Source organism: Polistes dominula, unplaced genomic scaffold (genome assembly GCF_049000335.1).
Source record: "Polistes dominula isolate Pdom_NZ unplaced genomic scaffold, Pdom_raw_medaka contig_28, whole genome shotgun sequence".
Classification (NCBI taxonomy): domain Eukaryota; kingdom Metazoa; phylum Arthropoda; class Insecta; order Hymenoptera; family Vespidae; genus Polistes; species Polistes dominula.
The window spans coordinates 84,317-98,214 of record NW_028300879.1 but is presented as its reverse complement, the minus strand read 5'-3'; the positions used below and the strand labels follow the sequence as shown (position 1 = coordinate 98,214).

The window sequence follows — 13,898 nt, the reverse complement described above, 5'->3', positions numbered from 1 at the left end:
GGGGAACGGAACGGAACGGAATGGAACGGAACGGAAGGAAATAGAACGGCACGGAACGGAAAGCGCCACGAGCTCGTGTGCGTCGCGAAAGAGGAAGCGACTTGGCTCGTTCCTCCTCCTCCTCCTCCTCCTCACCCTCCTCCTCCTCACCCTTTTGTACGGAGCGTGCGCGAGTACAAGCTGCGAAAGGGGTGAGAAAGGGGTTGGAAAGGGGTGAGAAAAGGCATCGTAGACGGGAGGCGACGACGACGACGACGACGACGACGACGACGACGACGACGACGACGACGACGACGACGACGACGACGACGACGACGACGACGACGACGACGACGACGACGACGACGACGAGCCTTTTCATCGGTCCTTTTCGCGGGACAACGACGAAAAAAGACCAAAGCGCAAGAGAGAGAGAAAAACTTTGACAGAGATTTATATTGCTTCAAAGCATTTATACGACGATGCTCATCGAACTTTTACGTGTAAAGAAAATGCAAGAAGAGTGCGAAACAAAGATAGGGAAAGAGTTGATCCGATGAAAAATAGGAATGCTAGTAGTAGTAGAAAGAACAAATGGAAAAGTTAGTGGTAGGGATGGTGACCTCTAGTGGGAGGGAAAGACACGCGACACGGCACCGCACGGCACCGCACGGCACACGCCGAGCGTAGAGTGCACGTAGGATGCACGTAGGGTGCACGTAGGGTCTAGGGGAATGGAGCTTCCGGCTTCGTGGCACGTTACGTGGGAGTAACGCGGCGCAAGCTCGGTATCATTGATTTAACGCGCGTTTCGTGTCTTCTTCTACGCGAAGGAAGACGTTCGTAGGACGCAAGAGGTGACATCGTCTTACGCCTCCTCCCGCCACGTTGCTCAATGCTTCTCTCTCCCCCCCTCTCTCTCTCTCTCTTTCTTCTCTTCTCCCAGTTGGTGAAGGGGAACGGGGGTGCTCCCGGGACCGACGCTCGTTTGACTACGCCCCGTTACCACCATACATCTTTCCAACTCTCTCTCTTTCTCCATAAACCTTTTGCTTTTAGCCTCTTTTCTCCCTTGCAGTGACCAACGTTTCTACCATTAATCGCGTCTAGTCCACCTATGACGTATCCAAACATTATAATTCCAATTGAACAAGATTTTCTAATGCTCTTCGTAAAATACTCTGAACGAACGTGCGATGGAAAAGAAGCAATGTTTATAGTAGCATTAACGGATTATGCGTATCGTGCAGGTGCAAGCTGCTTTTACAAAAATATACCTACGATAGAAAGACGACGATTTAGTATTTCTTTGAAAATATATGTTTTTCTAATTTCCTTAGAGATGGTAAATTAATAATAAAGTTTCCGGAATAATAATAAGTAAATTCTCTCTATTTTCTGGCGTATAATTTGGCGTCTCATGCATGGCAGCGCGTTTAACGAGCGTAGCAGGAAATTTTCGTCAGGTAGGTAATGCGTTAACGCGTATACACTATCGTCCCTTCCACCGTCCCTTCCACCGTCCGTCCCATCGCACCAATGGTGCTCCGGTGGTGGGTTCCGAGCATTCTGTCGGCAACCCGCAGACGCACACGTTCCAACCCCGTTACCCCCTTTCCACACAGAAACGCAGCTCCAGCAGAGAAAGCGGGACGGTATCGAGCGAACCACGCCGGAAAATCATAACGATTGTTTCGGCCAGGCGGCGGCGGCGGCGGCGGCGGCGGCGGCGACAACGACTCGAGGCCTCTCTCACTCTTATATTCCGAACTTGGCTCCGCCGCCGCCTCCTCCTCCTCCTCCTCCTCCTCCTTCTCCTCCTCCTCCTCATTTGCCTTTTTCAAAAACATGCTGTCATGCTGAAAATTTCATTTCAATTCCAAAATCCGAAACTATTTATAATGGATTTGACTTTATTTTCAATAGCATCGAGAGCATTCATAGCAATGAGTGTTGAAATGTTATTGAGATTGAAGGTAGTATAGGTAGGTTACGTAATCGTTAGATTCCAAATGGCTTTGCATATCTAGTCAGAACGAATGATGTTCTCTCGTAGAAAATATCCTCAAAGAAATGGGGTAGCTCTATTCGACTAATACGACGAAGGTTCGAATTCTCGATAGAAATCACATACCGCGAAGGGATGATATATAAGAAACTGTTCGTTTTATTCTTCTTCCTCTTCTACTTCCTCCTTTTTTTCATCTTCTTGGCGAACTTTGCAGACACATATGTATTTTCTTGGCTCTACGCGAGAAAATGAAATTCCGGGAGCCTTCTATGATTTCTTAACCCTCTATAACACGTCTTCTAACTTTAAAGTCACACATTTGCATGTCTAAACTTTTTACCCTGCTATTTGTTGGATCACCATTTTTTTTTTTTCACATAAGATATTACTTTGTTATACAAGTTTTTTTAAGTGGTTCTCCTTATTAAAATACAAATGATACATAAATATATAATGAAGCCTTTGCACTATTTAACGTTTAACATATTTCATACCTATGTACGTCGAAGAAAAATGAAGAAAATAATGATATAATAAACGATAGATTTGTCGTTTTTGTCAAAAAAATGTATTTCTAAAAAAGGAAAAAAAGAAGAAGAAATCTGATTAAGTACATAAAACATGTTTGTCATTCGATCATTTACGTAGTCCGTCGACAATGTAGAGTTGGTATTACCATGATCAGAATATGTGTTCAATATTAATACTAATTTTCATTCTATCGCGCGCTGGTCTTGATCATCACATTATATTTAATAACTTGGGCAAGATATAAGGCACATACATTTCTATCTATCGATTTATATATAATATATATTTTTTTCCTTCCTTCCTTCCTTCCTTCCTTCGTTCGTTTGTTCGTTTGTTCGTTTGTTCGTTTGTTCTGACAATAGAACAACGCATCAAATATTCTATTATATACAAAGTCCGCTTCTATTATATACAGTCCACTGTAATGTGCATAGGTGAATAATAGCAAGCGGACAAATTAAACATTTAAATAATCGCACTTATGAAAATAAAGGCGTACGCTCGCGCACGTTTATATGTGCACGCCTATATGTGCACGCATAAGCAAAGATACTCGCATACGATTAGCACGTACGTAAACTGAATTTGTATTTATGTATGTATGTATGTATGTATGTATGTATGTATGTATGTATATACAAAACCAAAGAGGAATAATGAAATAAAAAAGGAGAGAGAACACACGTGCACGTACAGGCGTCCTAGCGCATAACTTGACGTCGTCGCATAATGCGCGCTCGATTGCAAATATATATTTGTTGTTTCTTTTTATTTACATTTTTTTTTAATCTGTCCTATTTTAAGAAGATTCAATCTTTTGATATTAACGCTAGGATAAAATCATCCATCCGTTCGTTTTTCACTATAGTACATTGCATATCTATATATACTGAATCTCTGATACCATGCTAATATTTTGACACTGTATCTTTAATGTTGCATCGATATAAAAAATATAAAAAAATGTCTTTATATTGTATATATACATATGACGTTGACATAAATGATAAGAAATGTTCTAAAAATTATATAATAACTAAAATGTCTAATTTAGTATAAAATAAATTTGAGAAAATAATGATACTTAATGACACTAAATGAGGAAATCTCGTCGTGATTAATTAGTGAAAGAACGTATAAGATTAAATCAATATTTGTGTTTTGATATAATATATCGGTGTAGAAATAAATGCAACCATTTGAAATAATCTTTAAAAGAGAAATGAATGAGTATTGTACGATACCTGATTCTCCTCGAGGGTGGTAATAACTTGGTTATTACGGAAGTAATTATTCAGAGTAAATGATCAAGTAATTAAATAAGTATCAGTCGAGACGATAATATAAATATAATATTATGGAAGTATGAATAAACAAGTTTTCTCTTGTTAGAATAGAAAAACATTTTGATCGTATCAAAAGAGAAATGAATACTGCAATAAACGTAGTCAAGCTACGTAGAAGAATAAAATAACGATATGTGCATCTGGCACAATTATTTTTACGCGCGTCTTTACAAAATACTCGATATTTCGCTTTATATTATTTAGTGTAATGTTCGTTTGTTAGTTCGTTCGTTCGTTCGTTCATTCGTATTCTTTTCTTCCTTTCAACACGTTCATTTTCTATCAGATCTATTAGCCTGGATCTAAAACCGAATCGAATATAATCGATTCGAAATTTTCGATAAAAAGAATACATGTATATGCGGTGTGTCTGTGTGTATACGCGTATATTGTGTTTATCTCGTTGGACGGCGTTCGCGAAGATAAAACGTATCTCTCGTCGAATTATATATATTTACAACTATAGCGTGATTTCTATAATGAAATATTAACAAGCGCGATACGTTCATGAAGAAGAGATCTTTCATTGAAGTGAAAGTCAAGTTCTATTGTGCATGCGCGACAATAGAATTTGAAAAATATTATTTAAATGAAGCAATTAACGTGTCAATTCTAATTGTAAGATATGTAACTCTTGTCGTATTATAAAAAAAAAAAAAAAAAAAAAAAAAAAAAAAAAAAAACATCAAATACGATTTTTATGGAAGAATCGGACATATCCGTAAAAAGCTGCCTATTATCTTAAAGTCAACGTGAACTCGTGTGTATGGGGGTGTATATAACTATAAAGCGACATTTGATAATGAAGACGTTTTCTAATGTGTCATTCAAAGTGGTTGATCGTTAGGTGGTGATGATCCTTGATGCGGGGGTACTGCTGGCTCGTTACTACGGGGAACATTCACGTCGATTCCAACGGAGTCCTCGTTGTTGTGGTCGCTACCGTTGCCGTCGCCGTTGCCGTTGCCGTTGCTGTTGCCGTTGCCGTTGTTGTTTTGCCCATTTAGAAAGGAGGTCATTTCCATCGACGATTGCTGTCCGCTCTGTTCAGAAACATGCGTGTTCGTTGCTTCGTTTCAGATCTAGAGCGTGTAAGTTAACGTACGTGTATGGTGCTCGGAAAAACAAAAAAGGAAAAACGACTCTCTCCGATAGAGGAAGGAAGATGATACAAACAACAAGAAGAACAACTAAATGATAGGATAGAAACGTCAAAGGTTTTTTCGAGATTTCATTGATCAGTTAAGGATATTGTTTCAAGTTAATAAGTAATAAGGATTATAGAGAATTTAGGGAGTAGATGATGGTTGTTCGATGTTTCTCGTAATAATATTAGACAGAGATACCGACCTTAGGTTGGATCGTGTCGTCAGAAGCGTCGAGACCTGCCAATGGATTCGACGTTATGTTAATTTTAGAATCGGTGACAGCTCCGTTGGTTACTCTTCCATTTGCTATTGGCTTTCCTGTTAGGTACATGCGTATATGATTAAGGACGATAAAACGTTAAAGACAAGGAAAAACGTTGCTCGACCTACCGCACTCGCTTTGAGAAGATTCGCGACTCTGCTTGTTCTTGGACCTCTTGTAAAAAAGCGCCAAAAGCACTATGATGACCAAGAGAACGGATGCACCGCAGGCGGAAGCAATAATCGCATAGGTGTTGTCGTCGTTCCGACGATCGCTGTCCGTTGGCTTTAACTTGTTCTCAGCGACTACTTGCTCGTTAAAAGAATTTTTGTTCTCTTCTTTTGCCGGACTTTTTTTCGTCTTTTGTCGAAGAATTTGAGAAAATTCCGAAGCAGCGTCTACGGAGAAGCTTTGTACTTTAAATTCGTAAGTGGTGTCCGGTTGTAAATGAGATATCGTAATGTTTGTTGAATTTTTGCCCTCGACCGTAGTCTTGACGTATTCTCCGGCTGAGCTCGAGGCACGATGATAAACGTAAAATCCATCGATTTTGGCTGATTTGTTAAGATTTTGCCAAATTAGTAATACTTCGTTGTAACTCAAGGCTTCGGTATTAGTCAACAAGGGGATCGGCATGGTATTGCTTTCGAAACCACCGTTGCGATTTAAATGAAAACGCACCGAATTCGGGCTCAATTTGTTGTCATTGTTCGAATAAACGGCAGCGATTCTAAATCGATAGGTATTGTCCGGCTGCAAATCCGTAACTTCGAAGGAACGCACATGGTTAGGAATCTCTGTATTTGCCGTCATCCACTTGCCGCCGGGTTTACCGTTTATCCTTGGGCCAAGTTGACGATATTGAACTTTAAAAAATTCTATTGGAAGACCCTTATTCTCTGGTACGGACCATCTAACCATTACGGAGACGTCCGAGAGTCTGGTAACGTTTGGCTGATTAGGCGGAACTAATACGGCTGAAAGAAAACAAAAATACGACTTGATTTAAAGACAAATATTTTCAATTGTTTCGAATATTTTCAAATGACTATTGAAATGACAATTACCAGTGCCTTTACGTTTGTCTTCCTTGTTTCTTCTTCTACCTCCTCCCCTGGTATGTTTGTGCCGAGAAGATCCAGGAAGACCGTATTCCGGTCTAGACTCGGTTCCACCGCTTACGTGCTGTTTTGGATTGACCATCAACAAGTTGTAACCGGAATCGGAACCGTACTCGTTACTGGCAACGCACTGAACAATACCAGCGTGTTTCTTCTCGACTTCCGATATGATTAAAGTTGAGCCACGAATTTCCAAGTTATTATCGGGCAACAAAGTTTCACCGTTTATTAACCACTCGATGCTTGGTTCGGGTTGACCTGTAACACTACAGGAAAATTCCAACTCCCCTCCTTCGGAAAAGGTCAAAGCTTTGGGCGATTTGATGATTTTTGGTTCCTCGGCAACTTTCAAAATGATCACAGATTTGAGTGGTTGACTCGATACACCATTACTCCAAGCACAATCGTATTCCCCACGATCGGAAGGTTGGACGTTAATTATCGTTAATCCAGCTTTCGTTTGTATCGATCTTGAAGGCAAGGTACCACCTAATCTGGTCCAAGTAACACGAGGCACTGGATAACCAGCGGCAAAACACTCCATGGTAACGTTTTTACCGCGTAAAACGGTGTACTCGGTTTGGGACTGTTTCAAGAAGTACGGCGGCGCTTGCTGAGATACGTTTGAGTGAACGTTTAAGATGGTCATATGATTGCTCCTCCAAGTCTGAGACGTTATATAATTATTCGCGGTACAATAATAATACGCCGAATCGGAGGATTTACAATTTTCTATGGCTATCGTCCGACCGTTTATCAATTCAACTCCTTCAATTAATTTGTCATTTTTGTAAAATTGTACTACTGCCTCCGGGACGGAGTAAGGCACTGGACATGTTATAGGAACGGTATTACCAACTGCTACGCTTAATACGATGTCGCTCTTGTCGGAGAACTCGTGCATGGTCGCCAAAGTCAGTCTTGCTGGATCGGACGCCAATCCTCTGGAGCCTACATCAAATTATTCTATTTTTGTTCCTTTTCCTCCTTTGACTATCATAAAAAAAAAAAAAAAAAAAAAAAAAACTAGCATCAAAGACTTACCATAAAAAGCTACGCAGCGATAGTCCCCAGCCTTTGACTTATCATCGAAACTGACAACGACAGAAGACCTGACTCCAGCACCACTAACGTTGTCCGTACGTGTTAAGGGCGTCCACTTGTCCGAGCCGAGAGCCCTGTGCCGCCATTGAAATTTTTCTGGTGCGAGACCGAGGCTGCACTCGAAATTCACGTCATCCCCCAACGGCGCGGCCAAAGGTTTTGGATGCCAATTGAAGGACATGCCAAGGTCCGGCCTCTGCCCTGTAGTAATCAACAGTTAACAACAATTTATAGGCTCGATCTTTTTACACAAAGAAAAGAAAAGTAAACACAACATTTGTTTTTGTTTTTTCTTTTGCGGAAAGATCGTTGTCAATCGTGTAAAGGAAGCCTTCCTGGTAATGCGATCGCTAACTCTAACGTACGTAAAAAAAACCAGTTGAACGAGTGTACGTTGAAAGGCCGGCCATCGAGGAGATCCCGATATTGGCGAAGCACGATGCCAAGCACGATGCCAAGCACGATGCCAAGCACGACACGAAGCACGATGCAATCGCTTCCTGCCTGTCTATACAAAATCATCCCACGTTGCGGAAATTTCGAAGCAAGCATTTTTCACCAACAGATACGAGAAACCGACAATGGAACACAAAGTGTTATCGAATACGGTGATTAGGGTGCTCACGGAACTTGGACCGATCTATCTTCCTGCCTGGGTAGGTATTCATCGTTCGACCATTGTCCTATCCCAGTACTAGCGTGGGTGCAAGTAGTAACGCAAGGTAACGCAAGGTAACGCAAAGTAACGCAAAGTAACGCAAAGTAACGCAAAGTAACGCCCCTTCAAGGCCACACACACGCGATTCTATGCATTCTCAGCGGATAATCATTTTTTATTCGAGATCTATGACATAAGTAGTACAAAGTAATAAACTTTTGTCAAATGATTGAAGATTAGATGAAAAAGAAACAAATAAAAGTTATATTTCGTTCATGATTAAATAGAATACAAGTTCGTTGAAATATAAGTCATATTTCGTGGTGGCGAGTTGAAATGAAAAGTGTTGAAAGAAAGAGAAAAAGAAAAAGGAGAAGGAGAAGAAGAAGAAGAAGAAGAAGAAGAAGAAGAAGAAGAAGAAGAAGAAGAGGTACGCAAGAGGAGAGTTAAGCAGGCTCGTTATTTAAAGCATATCATACATCACTGAGAAGACGGTGGTAGACGTAGACACTTTGAACGGCTAATAAAGCTTTAGAATTCGGCGAATGCTGCAACTTGCTTTCAACTTTACATTCCGCATCCTCTAAGAGGCTTCACGAATTTCCTAAGGACGTCGTTATTTTCATCGAGCCGATTCTTGAAAGATTGACTAAATGTAAATGAATTGAAAAATGGACTCACCGTTTGCAAGGTGCAACAAGGCATAGAGAAGAACGGTGACGACGATGCCACGTAGGGTAAAGACGGATCCCATCTTGATGCATTCTGCAACAAAACAAGGATATAAAATGAGGATATTAAATAAGGATCGTTGAATGGATCGTAGAAAGGATCGTTGAAAGGGTCGTTGAAATAATCTTTCTTGCTATGGGAGGAACCCTTGTTGGGCCAAAGCCCAAACCTCTTGGCCCAGCCTCTTACTAAAATTAATGCGAAACGCAAACGCGAACGCGTTTAACTTTAGAACGAAGGAAGATTTGACGTGAAAATAGACGCTCTATGCGCCTTCTTTGCACCCAAGAAGACACACGAGCGCTCATTTCTTCCGACTGGGAGTACAACAGGATGATCCCGGTATACCATAAATATACTCTTCTACGTATATCGCGAGATTAATATAATAAATATATATATCGCTATATATAACGTAAGTCGATATAACGTAATAAAGAAAAGCTGAAAATATCCATATACGGTAAGAGTGTCTGTGTCTGTGTCTTTCTCATAAAAACACCCACGCGTGACACGAGTCGTCGTAGGATCAACGCGCATTCGAATGATTCGCGACCTCGGCTTTTCCTTCACGTAATTACCTTCACTCTTATTTCATCGTTTCAACTATTACATTAATAATTGTCCGTATTTGGATGAATAAATAAATGAAATATTTAGCCCTAATTTTCTATATACTTATTGAAAGAAATTCTTCTGTGTAAACGTGACTATATAGAACGTCATTATAGAGGATTATAAAGGATTATAGAGGATTATAGAGGATACATTTTGGAAAGGTACATAATCTTTTGAATATGGACACAATTTTCTACCCGTTCATTTGACGATGATGCATCATCGTATTTTCGATGGACCTCGAAGAATCAGCTTATCCAAGAGAAGAAAGCGTAGGTAGATGCTACGGTAGGACAAAAGAGAGAAAGAGAAAACTTATCGAAGTTTCTTCTCTTCTATTCGCGCCCACGCGCCACCGATCATCATCGTCTTTCTTTATCGTTGCTTGGCAATCAAAAAAAAAAAAAGAAAAAAAAAAAGAAAAAAAAAAGTCTTACCACAAGAGTACAACACAGCTAACCAACATTACACTTACACTCTTACCTATCGTATATACATTTCGATGCAAGTCAATATTTTTTAGCACGTACGTATCAATAAATAAATAAGCACGGAAATTTGAGTTTATTTAGAGCACTAAAGGAAGAGGGAAAAGGGAAAAGTTTGAAGGACAAAAGGTAAGGAATAAAGGTATAGGATGATAATATAGTCCATGTTATAGAAAACTTAGCGGGGGCTAAGCACGTCTCTCTTAAGCTCTTCTTTCTTAGCGAAGAATGCTTTTGGGAGCGCATTAACGGGGCCAGACGCAGAAATAATCTCGAATACTGGTTAAATGGTAGCAACTGAGGCTGGTGGTGGTACGTAACAGGTGAGAAGGACTCCAAAGAAGGCTCGGTCCCCGACATTGGCTCTCGTAAAAATAAACAACTCGAATTCCAAAGCAGTGGTTGCCAAGCTCGTTCGAACAAAACCACCAGTGGAAGACGCGTTCTTTCTCCCCTCCAATGTCTATCCATCCCTTCCTTATCCCTCTTCCCTTTAAAATTCTCCAACAACAGCCTACATATACAGAAACAGAATACATACACTCGTCAATCTTCCGCGGTTCTCTTATTTTTATCTTTATTTCCTTGACTCGCAACAACAACAACTCTACGACACCCTTCCTAACCCTTTCTGGGTTACACATCGATGATACGTATTTTATTTATTGCTACTTTATCGAATGAAAGATCGTTAGGAAGAAGAGTAGAACCTGTTTCCCAGGACGATCCCACCGGGACCGAATGAATTTCTCTTCAACTACCTCCGCTATTAGTAAGAAACACGGAAAGAATTAAAGAGAGAGAGAGAGAGAGAGAGAGAGAGAGAGAGAGAGAGAGAGAGAGAGAGTCACTGATTTTCACGAGATCAAATCAATAGAAGAAGTAAAAAAAGCAAAAAGTATTTTTCAAGGTTTCTTCCTTATTATAATACAGTTATGTAATATGCGTTAACGAAAATATAGACTGTTTAGGGGATTTCGTGTTCGACCAGTTAAAATAGAAGACGACAATAGATGCGACAGTCAGTGGGAACCCGTTACCAAACTCCCTCCCAGAGGGTTTCTCTCTGACAATGAATATCCTGTTGAGATAGCAGGGGGTGTGATTCATTTTCTACTCTTAAGTCCTTGCCAAAGCACGATAATGGACAAAATCTCACAATGGACAGCTGAAGAGACTGTCGCTCGAAGAACGCTCATCTTCCACTAATCATTTTTTTTCCTTTTTTCCTTTTTTCCTTTTTTTCGTCGCTTTTTTCGTCGCTTTTTTCGTCGCAACCAAAGAGAAAAAGAAACAACACTTAACCTCCTCGAGCGATAAAAGTCATACTTGCAAAATGTTGACGCAACCCTGACGCGCGCGAAATGAAATCGATATGACTCACTATACTACTAATTCATATTCTTCGATCTCTACATCGTTTATTATTAACGATTATTACGTTAATCTCGACTTTGTGTAAAAAACAAATGAACAAATTCTACGTAATTGTTGTAATAAAAGTGAGCTTGTAAAAAGTAGAAATACTACTACGGTGGCACGATTCGAACTCATTCATTTTTATCCTATTAACGGATCGACAATCTAAAATAATTGCTTGAGTAATCGATACAGGATTAGCAGGAGTACAGTAATGCATTTTAATCATTTCGTATTTCCTTATTGACTAACATTAAACATGTATACTGCGTACCAATTCGAACCGATCCGAACCGATCCGAACCGATCCCTTTCAACGAACCTTTCAACGAACGTAAATTCATCCATGGAAGAAATATCAAAAGAGACTACGAGTGACAATGTAAGTAGATTAAAATCAAATGTCAATTACACAAATATTCGAAGAACACAATTTGTTTGAAAAAATACTATAATTTGAGGAAATAATCAAATATAAGAATCAAATCAAACAGCTTTCGTGTGACATTGTATTTTTTCTTGATAAATCTTTCATTATTTACTCCTTTGATTTGAAATAACAAGTTGAATGAGAACGCGTGCGCGTAAAAAGAAGCGCGAAAAAGTGAAATCCTTTAAATGTATATTTTCTTGAACTTGAAATTTTTAATATCAAAGGGTGCGTGCGTCAGGGTTAATACGCACACACATATAAAATAAAAAGTTGTATAGTAAGGCGCCGTGATATTCACGCCGTCACGTCGTCGCCTCGTTTATACTCTTTCTCTCTCTCTCTCTCTCTCTCTCTCCCGTTCGTTCGTTCGTTCCTTCTTTCTTTCTTTCTTTCTTTTCCTCAGCACGAACGAGTGCACCTCCTCCTCCTGATCTCTGCCGGACAGGTATATATGTATAATATGTATAAGCAAACGAGTAAGTATTTACCTGTGTTCCCTCTTAATCTTCCTTCCCTCCAAACTTCCTCGCATCTTATCTTTTTAAAAGAAGGAACGATCGAATGCATCTCTTGTGCAACCTTACTGATTGTGAGTTTTCATCAGTTATCTAGGTTAGAAATTATACCCGACGACGAGAAGCTACGTAGTAGTAGTAGTAGTAGTAGTAGGAACGATAAAAACAGATATATGGGTAAGGTAAGGTACTTGGTAGATAAAGAAAAAGGGAACAATAAATATGATAAATTGTATTGCATTGTAATTGCATGATCAAAATAGTTAATAGTAAGAAAGTAATCGAATAAAACAAATGTGATAATAACTCACCCTTTTGAATCCTATTTTACTCAGTGTCTCGTTCGCGCGTTAAATCCTTCACACTTTCTCTCTTTGTTTTTTCAATACTAAGAGATTATGCTACTCTTCTTTCCCCTCCGTTTACGAATAACTATGGAGGTGGTGGAGGAGGAGGAAGAGGAACGACGACGACGACGACGACGGCGGCAGCGGCGGCGGCGGCGGCGGCCGGTATTTTACGTTTCACTTCATCTTTCTTCCGGATGATACTTCAAATACGATCGGCACACTATTAATGAAAATAGATATATAGGGGAAGGAAAACAAGGGTACGGGATGGGATAATAGATAGAAAGGGACGCGAGACGAAGGATTTCTCTTTCTCTCTTTCTGTAACTCGTGTCTTAGCGACTCGTTCACCGCGACTTTGGCTCGGCGTCCGGCGCAACCTCCGCGACACTGGAATGCAGACCGACGAGTTTTCAGCCACACAACACAACACAACACAACCACGAAGGGATGCCTTGTGCGCTTACTTGCTTTTGCTTGCCTGTGCCAGTGCTCGCTCCTCGCGTGTTCATCTACCGCGCAACCTGTAATGCGCAATTACGTCACCCCCTCACGTGACTTTTCCCATTTCAAATATTTCCCGCCGAATTGTTTCCTATTCGTCTACTAATGTGTATTATATATAAGGACTTGCGCTAAACGTATTTTTATTTTAATGCCAAGCGATTCAAAATTCCTCCCTACAAAAATTTCATATTTTTTATTTATTTGGTCAGTATTTATAATAATGACAGATTCACATATTGATATCATCTGATCATTTCTTATTATAGATGCTTGCTGACCAAATATTTGTCTAATATTCCGACCAAATGGCAACTGAATTTAAATACAAATTTCGTTCGTTTACTACCGTGAAAACGAATTCGACGAATTTATTTAGGAGAGGGGGAGAGGCCGTGATTGGGTTACTTATCAAACTAGTATTCCAATTTTTATATTCCACTTTTATCCGTTTCATTAGACAAGATTTCATCGTGATTACAACGTGGCATATTAAATATACTTAAAATACATAAGCAAGGTCAAAAACTTAACAAACATTTTACAGCGCATGATTCGTTTTAAAAATTAGTAATAGCGGTAATAATATAGCAATAATAATGAAGTCGACTAAAGTCGACGCCAACGATGACGATAATAAACATGATCTTTCTCTCTTTTTGTTTTTTTCTCCATCTGT

General features: G+C 39.8%; 1 protein-coding gene across 4 annotated transcripts; it reads right to left on the bottom strand.

Annotated features, from left to right (window-relative positions):
• Positions 1 to 1,276: 1,276 nt before the first annotated feature.
• On the bottom strand, positions 1,277 to 13,486 carry LOC107068533 (interference hedgehog). Of its 4 annotated transcripts, XM_015325026.2 has the most exons (7): positions 12,677 to 13,486; positions 8,842 to 8,925; positions 7,443 to 7,703; positions 6,345 to 7,349; positions 5,406 to 6,254; positions 5,218 to 5,333; positions 1,277 to 4,910 (listed from the first exon to the last, which is right to left on the bottom strand). In XM_015325026.2, the coding sequence occupies exons 2-7, from the start codon at positions 8,912 to 8,914 to the stop codon at positions 4,695 to 4,697; spliced, it is 2,520 nt and encodes an 839-aa protein (XP_015180512.2). In that variant the 5' UTR covers positions 8,915 to 8,925; positions 12,677 to 13,486; the 3' UTR covers positions 1,277 to 4,694. The 4 variants fall into 4 exon arrangements, with proteins under 4 accessions (XP_015180512.2, XP_089029292.1, XP_089029300.1 ...); XM_089173166.1 differs by lacking the exon at positions 12,677 to 13,486 and having other exon boundaries at positions 5,218 to 5,321; XM_089173174.1 differs by lacking the exon at positions 12,677 to 13,486 and having other exon boundaries at positions 4,810 to 4,949.
• Between the last annotated feature and the right edge of the window lie 412 nt (positions 13,487 to 13,898).

Coding starts and splice junctions, on each gene's coding strand:
- LOC107068533 (XM_015325026.2), bottom strand. CDS start 8,914: ATGGGATCCGTCTTTACCCTACGTGGCATCGTCGTCACCGTTCTTCTC. Junction 7,704..8,841: donor CTTGTTGCACCTTGCAAACG/GTGAGTCCATTT, acceptor TGATTACTACAG/GGCAGAGGCCGGACCTTGGC. Junction 7,350..7,442: donor TCGCTGCGTAGCTTTTTATG/GTAAGTCTTTGA, acceptor AATTTGATGTAG/GCTCCAGAGGATTGGCGTCC.